General features: G+C 36.7%; 2 protein-coding genes across 2 annotated transcripts; one reads left to right on the top strand and one right to left on the bottom strand.

Annotated features, from left to right (window-relative positions):
- The first annotated feature begins 179 nt into the window (after positions 1 to 179).
- On the top strand, positions 180 to 10,833 carry LOC118262459 (short transient receptor potential channel 4-like). The gene is made up of 15 exons (XM_035573825.2): positions 180 to 702; positions 1,039 to 1,212; positions 1,629 to 1,761; positions 1,837 to 2,038; positions 2,697 to 2,923; positions 3,498 to 3,643; positions 3,852 to 3,971; positions 4,043 to 4,193; positions 4,481 to 4,681; positions 5,028 to 5,155; positions 5,408 to 5,557; positions 6,852 to 7,032; positions 7,577 to 7,692; positions 8,746 to 8,904; positions 10,298 to 10,833. Exons 1-15 carry the CDS (start codon positions 292 to 294, stop codon positions 10,493 to 10,495), a joined length of 2,697 nt encoding a protein of 898 aa, XP_035429718.2. The 5' UTR covers positions 180 to 291; the 3' UTR covers positions 10,496 to 10,833.
- Positions 10,834 to 11,241: 408 nt separating this feature from the next.
- LOC118262264 (AP-3 complex subunit mu-1) lies at positions 11,242 to 16,379 on the bottom strand. Its single transcript, XM_050697241.1, has 10 exons — positions 16,160 to 16,379; positions 15,600 to 15,687; positions 15,349 to 15,492; positions 15,133 to 15,192; positions 14,921 to 15,042; positions 14,427 to 14,586; positions 13,881 to 13,994; positions 13,169 to 13,358; positions 12,669 to 12,820; positions 11,242 to 12,280 (listed from the first exon to the last, which is right to left on the bottom strand). Exons 1-10 carry the CDS (start codon positions 16,192 to 16,194, stop codon positions 12,095 to 12,097), a joined length of 1,251 nt encoding a protein of 416 aa, XP_050553198.1. The 5' UTR covers positions 16,195 to 16,379; the 3' UTR covers positions 11,242 to 12,094.
- Positions 16,380 to 16,734: the final 355 nt, after the last annotated feature.

Below are 16,734 nucleotides of genomic sequence, written 5' to 3' on the forward strand. Positions count from 1 at the left end.
TTATCTTAGCAGCGATGTAACTAACCTTCTTGCAAATAAACATAGACAACATATGTTTTCGTACTGCACCAAGGAAATGTCATCAGATTCTGATAGAAGAATTTGTATAATTTGAAAATATTATTTTGAATGTGAGAGAACTCTCTGCAATTTATTTTCATTGCCGAATAAGTGTGAGTTGTTTGCTATTGAATTAACTAAAGATAACAAAAAAGAGACGAGAAGACGACAAAGTTTTTACGTATCGTGTAGAGCCCGTGAAAATGGCTTTCCTGGTATGGGTCCAGTAGGATGTTGCCTATCCAAATACCTCAAGAATCACCCAAAACGGATTCTATAGAGAACCAAACACTACCAAGCTTACCACGAGAAGAAGAAAAAGCCAGCAAACATCAAACGTCAAAAACCATGGATCGATCTGACCACGGAGGCTATTCTAAGGATAAGGATCGCAATGCACCGAGATCGCTTCAACAACACCCAAGTAGACACCACTATCAAAGGAAAGCGTACTCAGTTCCTAAATTCAGTCACCATAAAGCACTCGGTACCACCAGGGCTATGAGTTACAATGTAATGGATCAGAAAACTAGTTTGCTTCAACTCCGAAGATCAATTAATCCATTAGAACCGTCGAACAATGAATTGACCATCAGTAAAGCGAAGACACCTTCAACCAAGACGTATGAAAAACTAAGCTCGGTAATAAAAAGTAAAAGTAGTATATATTAATTATTACGGTCATAATACAAAAGTTAAAAGTGTTACTGGTAAATTTTCGGCTCATCGAAAATTATTACATGGGACGTATAACACAAATGGTTAAAAGTGGGTGTACACTATACATTGCCATTACATGCCGTAATTTGCACCTCTGCCTAATTCTTCGAGGATAAAAGGCGTGACGATGCGATACAAAAATTATATTTATATATTTGCTGTATATATTACAATTATAAATAGAAAATATATTTCATTAAAAAAAGAGTGAAAATAAAATTTAAAAAATAAATTAAGAATACGTTTTGACATTTATAGCCGAAGACCAGCAGAAGAGAGTTGAATGTCTGCTCAGAAGAATTCATACGGCTGCCGAAACTGCAACCGAATGAAGCAGAGTTCCTTAGACTCGTGTCAGAGGACAACATAGATGGTGTCCAAGAAATTGTGAAGAACGATTCGTGCCTGAATGTGAACTGTACTAATTATCAGGTTAAACCCCCAATTACTATTTCAATATTTTTTATGGAACACGTAAACGAACAGACGTATCACCTGATGGTAAGCAATCAACCGCCTATGGACACATGAAACAGGCAGCGGCGTTACAAGTGCGTTGCCAGCTTTTTGGGAGTTAGGAATTTACGGGTTGTTGTTCGGGAATGGGGATGGGGAAGATTGAGAAAGGGGGAATTGGGCCTCCGGTAACCTCACTCACATAACGAAACACAACGCAAGCGTTGTTTCACGTCGGTTTTTGGTGAGGCCGTGGTATCACTCCGGTCGAGCCGGCCCAATCGTGCCGAAGCATGGCTCTCCCACACTTGAGTCTGTATCTCCCATACTCACCTACTTTGAGGTTATTTATATACTAGTTTCAATAAAGATAAAACCGTTTCACTTTGCAGGGTATGTCAGCGCTCCAAATGGCTGTACAAAACAGATCTCAAGCAATGGTTAAATTTCTCCTGGGACTTCCGAATGTGGAAATATGTGACAGTGTGTTACAAGCCATCCGAACCAACAATATTAAGATATTGGGTAAAATGTTCTTGTTCTTGCTTTCACTTGCCTTGTATAGGAATTGAGATTTTAAAAGTAGGTGAATGTTGGCAGTTTGCTTGTTGGAGGCTCTGCAGAAGATTTCGCCGGGATTAGAGTGTGCGGGGGCGACACATTCGGCAGACTTCCCCGCGCACGTGACGCCACTCATCCTCGCGGCCCAACTAGGACATTATGAGATTGTCTCACTACTCATCGAAAGAGGACACACCATCAATCGCCCCCATAAAATTAACTGTAACTGCAGTTGTTGTAGGTGAGTCTAGAGTGATAATAATACAGCTGTTGCTAAATTTATTATCATTAATATTCATTTCACATAATTTAAGTATTGATAGATTTGTGATTCTAATAGAAACGATCGGGTTTATCGAGATTCTAGCAGCTATAAAATTTATTATTTAAATGTCAATAAAATAATGAACCAATTTGAAATCATTTTCAAAGTTTTTATCTTTATTTATGTAAATAAAAATATATAGAAAATCTAGATATTTATGGAATTAGAAATGACTTATTTAGCAGCAATGAAAATAAAATTGATTTTGAATAGTGCTAAGTTATCGAGGCGACATTGAGCTGCCCACGCGCAACCGTCTTATATACTATTTCCTAATGTCATTTTACTGTTCTACCAACACCACCGTTATTTGAACAAAAGTTTTCTTTTTTAAAGTTCCATACTTAAATTGTGGTAAAATAATGTTATTGTGTAACGTATGTATTTAGGGAGTAAGCTTCAGTTACAAAAATTGTTACCTGTAGAGTTTCAATACTACATCTATTTTAGTCAATTATACCTAATAGCTGCTTAATGTTTGTTTCCAACACTGAAAATTAGACCTGAGAGCCTTTGTTCAGCAGTCGCACTAGCAAACAGACGTTTACCATATTTAACATGATTATTTTTCTAGAAAGTGTTGCGTGAATGAGGATCCACTACACGAGAGCAGTGTTCGTCTATCTCAGTACCGAGCGATTGCGTCTCCCGCATACTTGGTGCACGTATGCGCCGACCCTATACTGGCCGCGTTTAGACTCGCTGCAGAGCTAGCTGACAATGCTGCAGCTCACAGACAGCTCGCTGCAGCATACCTACAGGTCGCCGATGACGTCAGCACCTTTGCAGTCGACCTCATAGGTATGTGTACTATCTCTAGAAAATATTTCTAAGAAAAAATATGTTTTGAATTTTAATGTAGAAAGAACAATCTTTCCGAGAGTGTCGCGTCTATAGTTAAAAGTAAGACTGTGATGACATCACGTCTATTCATCCAGCCCCTGTTGAGTGAATACAGTCGCTTTTCACCAGTTCTTATTAGTCTTATTGAAGTAGGTGCTGAGCTTATACCAACAACAGTTTTGAAACTCTTGCTCAGTACTCTGGCTTATATCGGGCTTAGTAACCAAAACAAACTTACCATCTAGGTAGGTCAAGAAGACATAAAATAATTTATTATTTCTAAGTAGGCATTCATGTAAAGACAGGATAAAGTTGGCGTGACATACACCGGATAGAAACTCAAATTGAACGATCAGGCCTTTTTCCAATTTCTTATTAAACTAGCACTACAGATAATTACAAACTCATTACTGCATGATTAATAGATTAACAAACGTACACGAATACTTCATAACTTTCACATGTGTACAAGTTGTACAACACTAAAAGCCAATGATTAAAGCTAAGCTCTGTTCATGTCTGTTCCTAATAGGATGTTGTCGTACATCAGAAGAAGTGGAATTTGTGTTAAAGCAAACGACAGGTTGTCTCGGACGTCGCCATTTTGTGTTACCGAGGCTGCTTATGGCTGTCGACTATAAGCAAAAGGAATTTGTCGCACACCCCAATACACAACAGGTATTAAAGACAACGCTTAAAAAGATATTAAAAAAAAAACACCCTTAATTATGTTTTTCACTAGTTGTCCTACATTTCGAAACAGAAAAAATTCACCAGTTGTCCCACATTTAGAAGTGAAAAATATGGTCCCTTGCAAGTTGCAAAGCTTAACTAACGGGATAGTCGAAATCTGTATCGTCCATTAAACACGATGATAATTTCTTAGGTGCTAGAGTCATACTGGCTCGGCGACTGGCATGCATGGAGAAGCAAACCTCTGTTTATAAAGGCGGTACTCGTTCTAAGCCGAGTGTTCATTACACCATTTATTCTTCTTGTGTGTATGGTGAGTACATTATTTTCGATTTTATTCACGGTCACTCTCCCTGAGTGTGTGTCTAATTAGAATGTTTGCAGGTAGCGCCTCGTCATCGCCTCGTATCTCACTGGCAGATACCGTTGAACAAACTGATTACTCACGTCGCCGCATATTTCGTTTTCCTTGCTCTAGTCTTCTATATTTCTAATCAAGATAAATATAATCAGAAACGAGGACCTCCAAACACAGGTTCGCGCTTTACTTTCTAATGACGCTTATGTGATGCTTTGTCAAGATTATCACAATTAATTGCACACGATATCCCAGCTGCAGCCTGATAACGTATCATTATGTGGTACACGGGTACCTCCACTTGCTGTGTATCATTTATGTTTCTTTATTTGCTAGTCAACTATAGCCGGGACCGTTACCGTTGGTGCTTTTTAAGGTAAGCCAATAGGCGATGTAGATAGCAGTCTATAAATGGTTGCTTTGATTAAACAAGAACAAATGATAGTCCTCGTTTGGTCTGCTAGGTGCGGAGGCGCCGCTGATTCTATACGTGTGCGGCTACGCCTGGTCGGCTCTCCGGATGATGGTGATGCAGGGCCCGCATCGATACTTCAGCAAGATGTGGAACTGGACCGAGCTTATTATGTTGACTCTGTTTTTCATGACTTTCGTCTTTTGGGTTCTGGCTGCCGTCGATGTTGCAATTTTTGACGAAGAAGATTTAGGTAATGCTTAACAAAGACATTCAATTCCTTATTAACCTTTTGTCGATCACAGAATGAGATATTTCTCCCAAGATGTAGTGCTTAGTAATTATATTGCCACTAAGACCGATACTACTACTCTTGCGGCTACTTAGTCTAATTACTTTAAGCACTAGATGTCAATGTCCCGCCTCGGTACTTAGTTACTAGCACTACTGCGTTAGCTCTAAGTATAAAATCACTAGATAAGATAGAGCTCGCTCGGAGGCGGCTAAAGAACTTACGTATCACGTACCAAAAGCGTGTTTAGCGGTCGATGTATAGAAACAAATTTGCAAGATTGAATTTGACCTTTAAAACTATTCAGATCGCAAATATTGGAACCAGCACGACCCAACTTTATTAGCCGAGGGCACGTTTTGCCTGGCGACTATAATCGCTTTCTTCCGACTTATGTTCCTGTGCCAGTTGAACTACCATCTAGGGCCACTGCAGGTATGCTGATTTTACATTTAAATGCCGCATTGATTCTATGTAAGAATGTCCTCGTTAGAAAATGTTGCATACATACCTTTATTCAAATTAGATCTCCTTGTATGGGTTTACTGTTTCAAGAGTTCTCTTCATGCGAACATGTAACATTGTCCTACAAGTTATATTAGTTGTACTCTAACTTGCATCGACAGTATCGACACTCGGCCATCGATGCACATTGAATACCTCACTACAGTTACAGTTACTTCGCAGGTATCGTTAGGAAAAATGACTATTGATATTTACAAGTACATCATAATATTTGCAATAATAATCAGCGCGTTTACCGCCGGCCTGGCGCGGTTCTACCAGTATTACGATGGAATGGTTTATGAAGACGAGTTCGGAATGAAAACAGTACAGGTAAATATCGATTAGGCGACTATATTGCTAGCTAGCTGTACATTTTACGTTTATGTATTGCAATTTATATTATGGTCTATAAAACGCATGACCTCATCATCCCAACACAATTGTCCCGAATACACTGTAAGAATAGCAAAATATTACACTATCAAGTTAATCTTTAACCCGTGGAGACAGTAACAGAGTTTAATAGTCGTTATAATCTGCCACACATGTCATTTTGAAACAGAAGTTAACAGACTAGGTTAATATGAAGTAAAAATGTTCACAGCGTAGGTAGCTTTTGACCAGCGAAACAGTTAAACTTTATGCGGTTTTTATTTCTAAATGTTTATGTCTAAATGTTCATGCATTTTATACGCATTTCTGAGGTTGGGGTCAGATCTCTATGTACCTAGTACCTATCTCGACTTGCTGAACCGTTGTAAAATAGGGCGTTGGCGTTGTACCAGCGGAACTTACGACCTTTTTATGGCGTCGTACACAAGTTTAAAGTTCATCCGATTTTCACTTATTTAAGACTCGGATTTACAGGGAAGCCTCCGTGTGAATAATTCACAATTGTCAGTACCTAATAGACAGTATAGGTATTAGGTATGTTTATTTAAAAATCAAGTGAGTGGTAGTTAGCTACGGGCTCAGGAACAAACGACGGGCTTTCGCGATCAATCATTAGTTCACATTGTCTGGAACTTATTTCACGGATCATTGCAACTCACAATGAAACATTTACTGTTACTTTACATTAGACGCTGTACAAAAACCGGATGATCTGCCTATGTAAAGCGTTTACACTGGTTCCCATGACTCATGGAGGTGCTGATGCCTTTGTTATCAAAATTAACTGTTTTACTTTAAATTGAGTGTGGCGTTATGTAATACGGAAGCTCGTTAACTGACAAGATTAGAGGTGCATCACTGGTGGAGTAATGTGCTATGTAGTTATAATATGAAGGTGTAATAGATAAGCTGTGAAACTATGTGACCGTTTCCACTGATACTAAGCTATGTAGTTATGCGAGAAAGATGCGCTATATGCGAGAATGCGATGTATCGATAGTAGGAAAGGTATAGCACGCATCCATAACCCGCATCTTTCTATATAAAAAACATAGCTTAGCTGAGTCCATTTCCACCAGTGCTAAGCTATGTGTGCCAATGTAGTAGGTAGTAGATAATTTCTTAATTTACGTAATACTAACATTCTTCATTATCTGACTATAACACGCACATATTGGTTCTATAGGACACGACCGACGTATGAATTGTTGCTAATAACAAATGTTTTCAGGTGGCCTCTTTCACAAGTTTAACAGACACGCTAAACACGTTGTTTTGGGCTCTTTTCTGTATGGCACCGCTGGAAAGTGCTGACGTGGTGCTGGAGAATACGCGGGACCCAAGAAGTATGGACAAGATGCATGAGAATAGACACGCGTACACTGAACGTATCGGATATTTTTGTTTTGGGTGTAAGTCACTTGTTAAATGTGATCTGGAATATTACCTATGTGTTTTAAGTACTTAGATAGGTACTACCTCACTTAGGTATTTAGATAGATACTAACTGCCGTACGGAAAGACTTTTAATAATTACTTAAACTATTCCTTAGTAACCTAACTAACCTCAATAGATTTTTTCTGAAATCATTTGCTAAAGATTGGGTTAAGTAACCATTAAATGACACTGAGTGCGACGAAATGTAAATTAGCACTGTTGTTTCGGATCTGGGTATCATCATGTGTATGTGAAATTGTATTAGTAAACACACTCACAAAATCTAGTTTGCTGATTTTAATCTGAAACAGAAACTGGGGTAAATGCTCAATATCCTTTTTAATTTAGTAAAACCATAAAGAAGTTTTATAAATAAAGGTGGATTAGTAAAATTGTGAAGCAAGTCCTACCAGCAATTAGGTACTTATCCCAATTTATTGTCTATCTCAAAATTAAAACAAATTGAATTTCCTAGGAGAAACATATTAAAAGTTAAAAACATCTGTTTTTAATTGCAGGTTTCGAAGTAATATCCGTAATAGTGGTACTGAACATGCTCATTGCTACTATGTCCAATACTTTTCAAAGGGTTACTGACAACGTCGATATAGAGTGGACTTTTGGCAAGACTGAGGTATTTATTTTACTTTTACACATTTCAGTACTATTTTTTAAGGGGGGAAAATTATCCAATGACTTCTCCCGCCTTGGGCGAGGCGAGAAGGGTGTAAGACTTTTACTGACTAAACTTTCCTACTCCTGGCCTTCGAGCCGGAGCCCCGGTAAACCTGCTAGGTAGTCCGCAGCTTCGAAACACTTCAGAACCTAAGTGTTTCACATCACACTCTTTATTTGTCGAAGTTAAGACATTCAAATGTATACTATAGGTAGTACTTAAAGGCGGTAAGGTTCGCCAGATTGGTAAATATGTATGTGAATGCCTATTTCTCTTACTGCTAATATAATTCCTTTCAATGCTCAATGGAGTACAACGTCATTAAATGTCAATTATGTAAATTCCTTTCCAGAACTTCCTGGTTATGTACCTATGTCACAGTTTAAACTCGTAAAATAGTAGAGGTTAACGAACCCGTAGGTGGTCGCAAGTTAGCAATAAAACTTTATAGTTAGATACCTTGGGCAAGTTCAGGTCAGATACAGGTTTTTATCCCATTATGGACTATATTGTGCACAAATAAGGGTATTGTTATTACAACCGATCCAATCTGAGCAGTCATTGTTTCTAATCGCATTCTATTAAGTATCTTATCCTGTCGTGCACCTATTTATTTATGTTTGTTATTAGTCCATATTTTAATGCTTATCGTAAAATTAAATTACCTTTAATAATTAACGTTGCACTGTAGGGGCTCCGGAGCAAATCTAATTAGAGATGGCCACCGGGGTGAGTTTCATGAGGTAAAAATCCCACATTAGGGAATGTGGCTAGGCGCCTTTTCAAGATTTCCCCCGTAATAATAAGTATGTATGTATTTATGGTCTTACTGACTCTATGTGAGACGTAGTCTGACACATAGCAACACTTTATAAACCATCACCACGAAAATAGCGGTTTAAATTTTGTATCAAACTCGAACCATTGACTCTCTCTTATAGAATAAAACTATCTAATACAAAAAAAAATCGCCTTCTTACAATAATACCACCATGTTTTTATTATATACAGGTGTACATAGACTACATGCTGCAAACAACGCTACCGTCACCATTTAACTTGATCCCCACAGCGTCAGGGGTGGGCAACGTAATGGAATGGTGCCGTGCTAGGATTACCCGCCCGCCAGGGACCTATGCGCGATGGTCACCTTCTTATTGCTGTTACATCGTGAGTAATCACTTATCACACACACACACTGAAAGTTACCGTGGTGTTTCGTGTGGCTCAGAAAATACTGAGATAATATCGCACCCTCAGAATGAAAAGGACTTGTAATATTCGATTTTATCATAAAATGACGTTATAAAATATACTCTACAAGCAAAGAACTAATCCATAAATCTAGTAAAAATCAATCGTATGTCGTGGCATACGGAAGAGATACTAAAATGTATTCAATACCTACTATATTTTTTGAGTCGGGTCACTTTCATTCTAAGGGTGCGATGTGTAGGAAGGTAGGCCTGACCTCTTACTAGTTTTATTAGATGACTCAGATGACCGTTTTCAGATAGTTTGGTAGGTAACTAAGGTCTTATTCATTCTTGTACTGTGAAAACTTTCAACGTCTCAATCTATGCGGCTGCACAGGTACTTGTTCGGACTTTCTCAAATCTCCATAAAACTTAAATGAGAGAAAGACCTAGACAATCAACAGACGGTACTTACATACATAAATCTATTGCCTCAGTGCCGTTGCACATTTTCTTGAGTGATCCATGTGGGAATTTTGTATGTATGAGGTAACTTGGGTCCCGTTCCATCTTGATTCCCAGAGAAACGTAACGCAACTTGACAATACCAGTATCAATGAATCGATGAATGGTGTTACTTAATTCATAAAACATACAATGGGACATTAATTAGCTGGGCCCCGTTTCTGAATATTTATCGCCTTGCTACTTCTTTGTAGTGTACATGCGTAGACCCTCCACTTAATTACCAGGAAGCTATAGTAATTGTTCCATAAACACTTTATTAGCACTGTAACGAGATAGATACCGTACTTTACTTGGTGCAATATCAAATTGATTTACATATACATATCGTCACGCCTTTTATTCCCGACGGGGTAGGCAGAGGTGCACGTAATTAATGCCACTGTAGCTGTAGGTACAATGTACACCAACTTTTCACATTTTATCCCGTGTAATAGGGGGTAAGCTTATTGCCATTTATTGGGCACAATTCCGGACTCCGGGATGCTACTGAGAAATTTTCGAAAAACTGAAAAAAGCCCAGTAATACTTTGCCCGACCCGGGAATCGAACCTACGACCCCTTGCCTGGTAGTCGCACTACCGACCACACGGCTAACGAAGCACCACCGAACAAATTGATTTATTATTTGTTAATTAAGATTACTTAAATTGTCAGTATTTTACGCAGACTAACTAGCCAAGAGCTACCATCTGACCTCAATGCAAAACGTCGATACCCAGATTAGAAAAGCATTTGAAATTTCAAGTGAATGGTAACCGATTACAATCGCATCCGTCCGTTGTCTCAGAGTTTGCGTGTGAACAAAACGGTCCGTTTAACGTTAATTATTTTTGCATTAGGAACGAGATGTGGAAGCCAATGTTCAGAAAGAGTATCCGGCGCTGATGTCTGTGCTGGTGCAGCGATACTTCAGAGATAAAGACAGTTGCATGATAAACGCTCATAGAATTGAGTGTGAAGTTGCTGCTTTGCGCAGGAACATTGCTTGCATCAAGATCCCACGGAATTTATGCGGCTCTAACGGCCAACCTCAATAACTTTTTAAATAGATATTTGATGTAAGGATCTTACAAAATGTATCGAAATAGGGTGGATGACTAATTTTTGTTTTAATATCCGTCTTGTAGATTATTTTAAAACATTAGACACGTATTTTTTATTTTCTTACGGAAATAAATACTTTCGAAGATTTGAAATATCGCGTGACGTCACTTCTAGGTACGTTTTATACGTAGAAATGACGTAGGTATTTGCTCCCACTCCTAAACTTTGATTCATTTTATCTAAGTATTGTAATCTTATACGACAGAGTAAAAAATACCTGTCTAATATTTTTTTTATTGCCTGACGGACTATATAGATTTTTAATTTTCCAACCCCGCCATCATCCCTATCCTATTTCGGGATCTCTGGCATCTGATACATACAAATATGTTATTGAGGCTGGCTGCGGCATTTAATGTCTGTTGATACAGGATTGGCACACTTTTTAGTAGGTATGTCACAATACATGTCTGTATCTACCGCACTCAGAGTCATTTAATGGTGAAATCTGTAGTAAGGAATTGTTTAAGTAATCATTAAATGACTCTGAATCAGACAGTTAGTCATTATCTGCGAATTCTAACAAATATCAAGCGCCATGTGCTTTATTTATAACTGTTTAAATAAGAATTATCCTTATTAATTATGTATTTCTTTCAATATTATTACAGTTTTCTTATTAAGTGTTCATAAAAATAATGTAATTTAGTTTTATTTTTTCTCAAATAAAAGTCATGAATATGCTGCATAATATTGTTTTAATAATATAAGTAATTTAACATGGAATAAAATATATTATTTACAACTTATTCTAAAGTATTTTGACATGGATACTCTGATATACCCGATGACATAATATTATGTTTTCATGAGTTGATTCATTACTTAACTTACATGCCCTATGTAAGAACTTTCGGTAATGTCTTTACATTTGACTTCATTTTACATAACCCTCATGTTTTCAAATAACTTTTACACAGACATTCAGACAAAGTAATAAATTGACATTTGGATAACCGCCAAAAATTAAACCAAAATGGCGGATTGCGTATGCGCAATAAGTAAGAGCAATTCATTATTGGTACAATATTACCGATTACAACAATTCCTTACAGTCACATACATACATACATATACAAACATCGCATAACATCCATGACATAATAATCAACTAAGAATAAAACTTAAAAATTGTATATTAGAAGAAAACATTTGTTCCGTGATATTCAGACCGTATTTCCATACAAACACTGGTTTCACTGTTGCAAGTCATAAGCAATAGGAATGATGATTACAAAAAGTATAAACCGTCATTTACAATAATAAAAAAGTATTGGACACTGTATTTCTTCACATCTTATCATTTGCACATACAAAAATGGGAATGGGAATGTACACACAGTGGATTACAAAATATTACGATTTGGCTTCATTTTTTGTTTATCAATCGCTTCTTGCTTGCTCGAAGAATGAGAATGCATTAACATCAAACTCAAGAAATACGTGTAAAATATTTTTATTATCAACTGACAGTTAATATCTTGTATCATCATCCCTTAGCACATCCATGGTCTTCGCGTATCAGCCTCCGATCACATGCGCACATGGAATTTCCCGGCTTTGGTTACATACTTGACACCTTTGAACGGCTTGTACTTAGCGCCGTACATGTCCAGGCGGCTGACTCGCAGCCCACTGACTGCTAATTGTGGGATCGTGAAGTGCACATTGATGCTCGGATTCGCTCCTGTCGTGTCCGCTCCTGTTGCTACTGATACCTGTAAGTCATTGTAAATAATTATAAAAATGTGTGCGTGTGTGTAAAGACGTATTTATGTAGGAAATACAGTAGTTGATACTTTTTAGACTTTACCTAGGTAGGTAAAAGAGGTCCTTTAACAACCTATTTTCAACATTGACCAAGTTAAAAATTATGTCTCCCAAACAATTTTACTGACGTGCAGAGGTCTATTAATATTAGACTTAAGGACTTTAAGGTGTTATCGATTGCATCACTATTGCAGTGGCTTGTTAAACGACGGCGGATGTGACGCGGATTCGATTTTTGCGCGGAACAATTTTTTGTGTGATCCATAAATTGATGTTGTGTGTGGAACTACATACGTTATATTTAAAAAATGAAAAATAAAAGATGTGTGTACTCACAGTTCCTCTAATATTTGGAAGCTTAGGTAATTCAATGCGTCCTATGTCCCACAGCAGCACCTTGCTCACAGGGTCGTAGGAGTATTTGCCTTGGTTCGCGGTCAGAGAGCAGTTCAACACACATTTAGGCATACAGATCTCCAGGGATACATCTGAAACAGAAGAAGATATTTCATGTAATAGTTATAAAATTGGATTTTTAGTAGTACGGGACATGTTTTTCCTCTTTTAATATTCGCATTAGATAGCTCTAACTTTCGTTATCTCGTACTAAGAATTTTAAAGAATCATGTCGATTCAAGTAAGTCCACTAACCAATCACTCAGTTTAGCTACCTACTAGAAATTTACTCGTAGTCAGCACATTGTGCACTTACTCTTAAACCACTTTTTTGTAGGGGAATGTCTTTCATTAAAGCAAAACGTTATGGATTAATATGCAACAGCTATTAACTTCCAATATAATTTCTTCTACACATAAATAAAACAACACATCTTTACTTTCTAAAGTGCGTCCCATAGTTTGTTTAGGTCCAACGGTGAGGTCCAGCCGGCCCTGGTCACCATTGGACCGCAGCGTCAGGTTGTGTCGCACATACATCGGTATCGCGACGACGCTCTGAGATCCGATGTGATACGACATCAAACGGAAGTTACCGTCCGGCGGGATGAATGATAGTATCCTTTCAGACTGAAACAGATAAAGAAGACATTTTGTAATAACTATCGTGAGACATATTAAATTAACTAAAAATTCATCTAAATACATAGTCTCGAGTTTTATCTAAATAATAGCCAATAGGTACAAGCCTACAACAGACATGATTCATACAACCAATTTGCAACATTTACGAGATTTATATTTATTTCATAATATTCAATATATTATATTCAATATCACCAGTATTTAATGTCCAATAATATTTGTAACAATCTACCTGTTTCCTAACAAATAAACCACTCAGAGTTATTTAATGATTACTTAACCCAGTCCTTACTCCTTAGTAATCGTTTTTGATACAAAATCTTTATAAAAAATAGTTTAAGTAATCGTTAGATGTCTTTGAGTGCGGCAGTAAGTGAGTTTGTTACTAATATCAAATATTTATCCTATACAATGTCAGCAACATCACACTACTTTCAATAAATAAGAGATAAGGTTTGAGCCTTATCACAAACATGTTTACACTAATACATAAGCTTCTGTACTTACCTCCCACCGTTTAAATCTGACACAAGGATGGAAAGAGACATCGTCAAACAGGCGAGGATTTACAAACGTGAGCGTCAGATCTGGCATCCCGCTTAACTTAATGCAGCAGTCAATCTGAAACGATTATAAGAAAAGTAAATACAACAGGTAAATAATGATAATGCGGACTGAAAGATAACATGTGCAATGATTCAATATTACGCATTGTATATCTGGATAAGTATAAGTGTAAAATTGCCTTAAAGATCGAGAAAGTAGCATTTCAAAAATTCTCAGTAATAGTACAGAGTCTGAGATGGTGAATGAGTGTGAATTGGATCTTTCATCTCCTATTAGTTACATGAGATTCAGTAAACTGTGGGTGATTGCATATACAGTCGCCTCTCGTTAATTCGAAGTTTGAGGGACTCCTGCGATAACTTCGAATTACCGAGAGGTTCAAATTATTGGAGGTTTGAATTATCAGGCGTAATACCTTTGAATGTATAGGCACATGTGTGACGCTATATTATGTTAAATTTGCACTCATCAAGTAATGCTACTTACATAACCCTGTATTTCAGCAGACACAGTAGCACCACTTTTATCAATGATGGCGTCCACTTCTTCTACGACGTCGAAGTAAGCTTCATTATTAGCATACTTTACACCGGAGCGACGCCACGGCACGTTCGACAACTGGCCGGAAGGCAGTGTTGAAGACACACTGTAAATAAACATAGGTACTTTAAGATATAGCAACTGACAGGCTTGTATATTATAATGTAATGAACATAGAACTCTTGTATCTTTATTCTTGGCTGAATTATATGAACAAAATGTTGCAAGAATTTACTAAATATGTAGTTACTTTATGCCCAGATTACCAATACATACAATACACCCATCATAACTACAATATTATATTTAGTGTGGACAGAGTATCCTCTGTCCACAAAGTAGTATCCTACTTTACAATATCATCCCTTAAGTAGGTCTCATAACAAGTTAGTTCTTTATGTATTTATTACTATGCAAAGCTACTATTTAATTATACTTACTTAGATTTCCCAGTAACAGTATTAGCGATGGTCCTTAAAATATTTGGTGGTTTAATCAATTCCTTCAGGATATTACTCTCTGTGGCCAGAGGGAAGCCATTGTCAAGCATCTCATCCAACAACTGTAATATACAAGACAGAATAACAGAATAAGCACATGACTGAATGTATACTCTGTATAATCATACATTTTATAATTAAATCCAACATACCTCATAAACTACAACATAGTTTTCTTTAATTATAGTCTCAGTACAGTCTGAAAAGTAGTCCTGAAAATAAGGTAAAAAATTAATTAAGCCAACATCTACCTCTCATACATTAACATATTGAAACATTTGTTCAAATAGCATATTCATACACATTAAAGAGAAAAATTAAATACAATATTATCTACATTGAATTATATTTATAAGTATTATTCTTACTTGGAATGTATCAACAACTCTATGCAGGAACTCGATCACAAAGAGTGGGGCTACCTCCTGCATGCACACAGCTACAAGGGCTACCCCACCTCTTTGTATTGATATCAAATAATGATGAGGGGCCGCCAAAACTGGGGGAACATCCTAAAAAAAGGTTTTATTTAACATCTTATATTTGTAAAGATAGACAAGACTATAGTCGCTCTTTTAAGCATTTTAATGAAAAGTATTTTTTTTTTCTTAGTACATACATTAGGAGATGCCCTCTGTGCCTCCAAATAGTAGTCACATACTGATCTTGGCACCACACTCCGCCAATGCTTCTCAAGAAATACATCCCTGAAAAAATATTCATTGTATTTATACAGTGAATTTCATAAGCTGGTAGATTGTTGATAAAACAATGTAACTTCAACAGTAGCTATTAACTGAACTTTTGTAATAGAATTAATATTGTGCTATTCAAACTCAAAAGCTTGTTGTATCAATGAGAAAATCACGAAAACAGTTAGCTTTTAAGAAACTTATAATTTTGAAAGAAATTACAGAACTTATGTCCATAAATGTATTTACTATATAAACCTACGCCTCTGTCTGTCTTCAGAAATAACTGTAAAATCATATTACTATGTTTTGAGAAAATGTTAAAATGAATTCGGCGCAAAGACCAAATTCGAGTTCCCCTAAGATGACTGACCCAAAGATCGAGTTATTTTTAATAAAAACGAAGCAGAGATTTGTAATGTAGATACTATGGAAAACAAGTTATTTTATTTACCTACTTGATAAAAAATGAAAGCAAAATACATACCCAGATGGATTTATAATAAATAAACTGTGAATCATTGTGGCTTTACCACTTCGACTAACTTTTATTTCAATAGAACTGTTACAGATTAAATATATTATATACTTATTATGCGTTCACTTCAATATTTCGACATTTCTCCTGTATTTCTATTTCAATTTTGGTTTTTACACCTCTCGATAAACTTTTACTTCAAAATCACTGACAGTTTGACAGTCAACTGACGTCGACACATGTCACTCGTATTTTAGAGATGTGACAAATTAGTTCATTAAATCGATTTTTCATTTACAATATCAATGCTTTTATTGATATCAAGTAAACGATTATCTAGAATGTATATTTAACTGATCGAAAGCCAAACTAAGTATTTCATCATCATGTCCGCCACAAGATATCCATTGCCTCTCCCAATGACTTCCAGATAAGCCGGTTGGAAGTAACCTAGCAAGCGGTATTTATCTAAAGAATAATAATTACTCATTAAATTTCCATCTGTTATGTTAGATTCAGTTATTTAATTTTAAACGTTACGGTCTCTTTCCTTCTGAAATAATATCGTCCAAGAAGTCTTGCTT

Source organism: Spodoptera frugiperda, chromosome 12, assembly GCF_023101765.2.
Source record: "Spodoptera frugiperda isolate SF20-4 chromosome 12, AGI-APGP_CSIRO_Sfru_2.0, whole genome shotgun sequence".
Lineage (NCBI taxonomy): Eukaryota > Metazoa > Arthropoda > Insecta > Lepidoptera > Noctuidae > Spodoptera > Spodoptera frugiperda.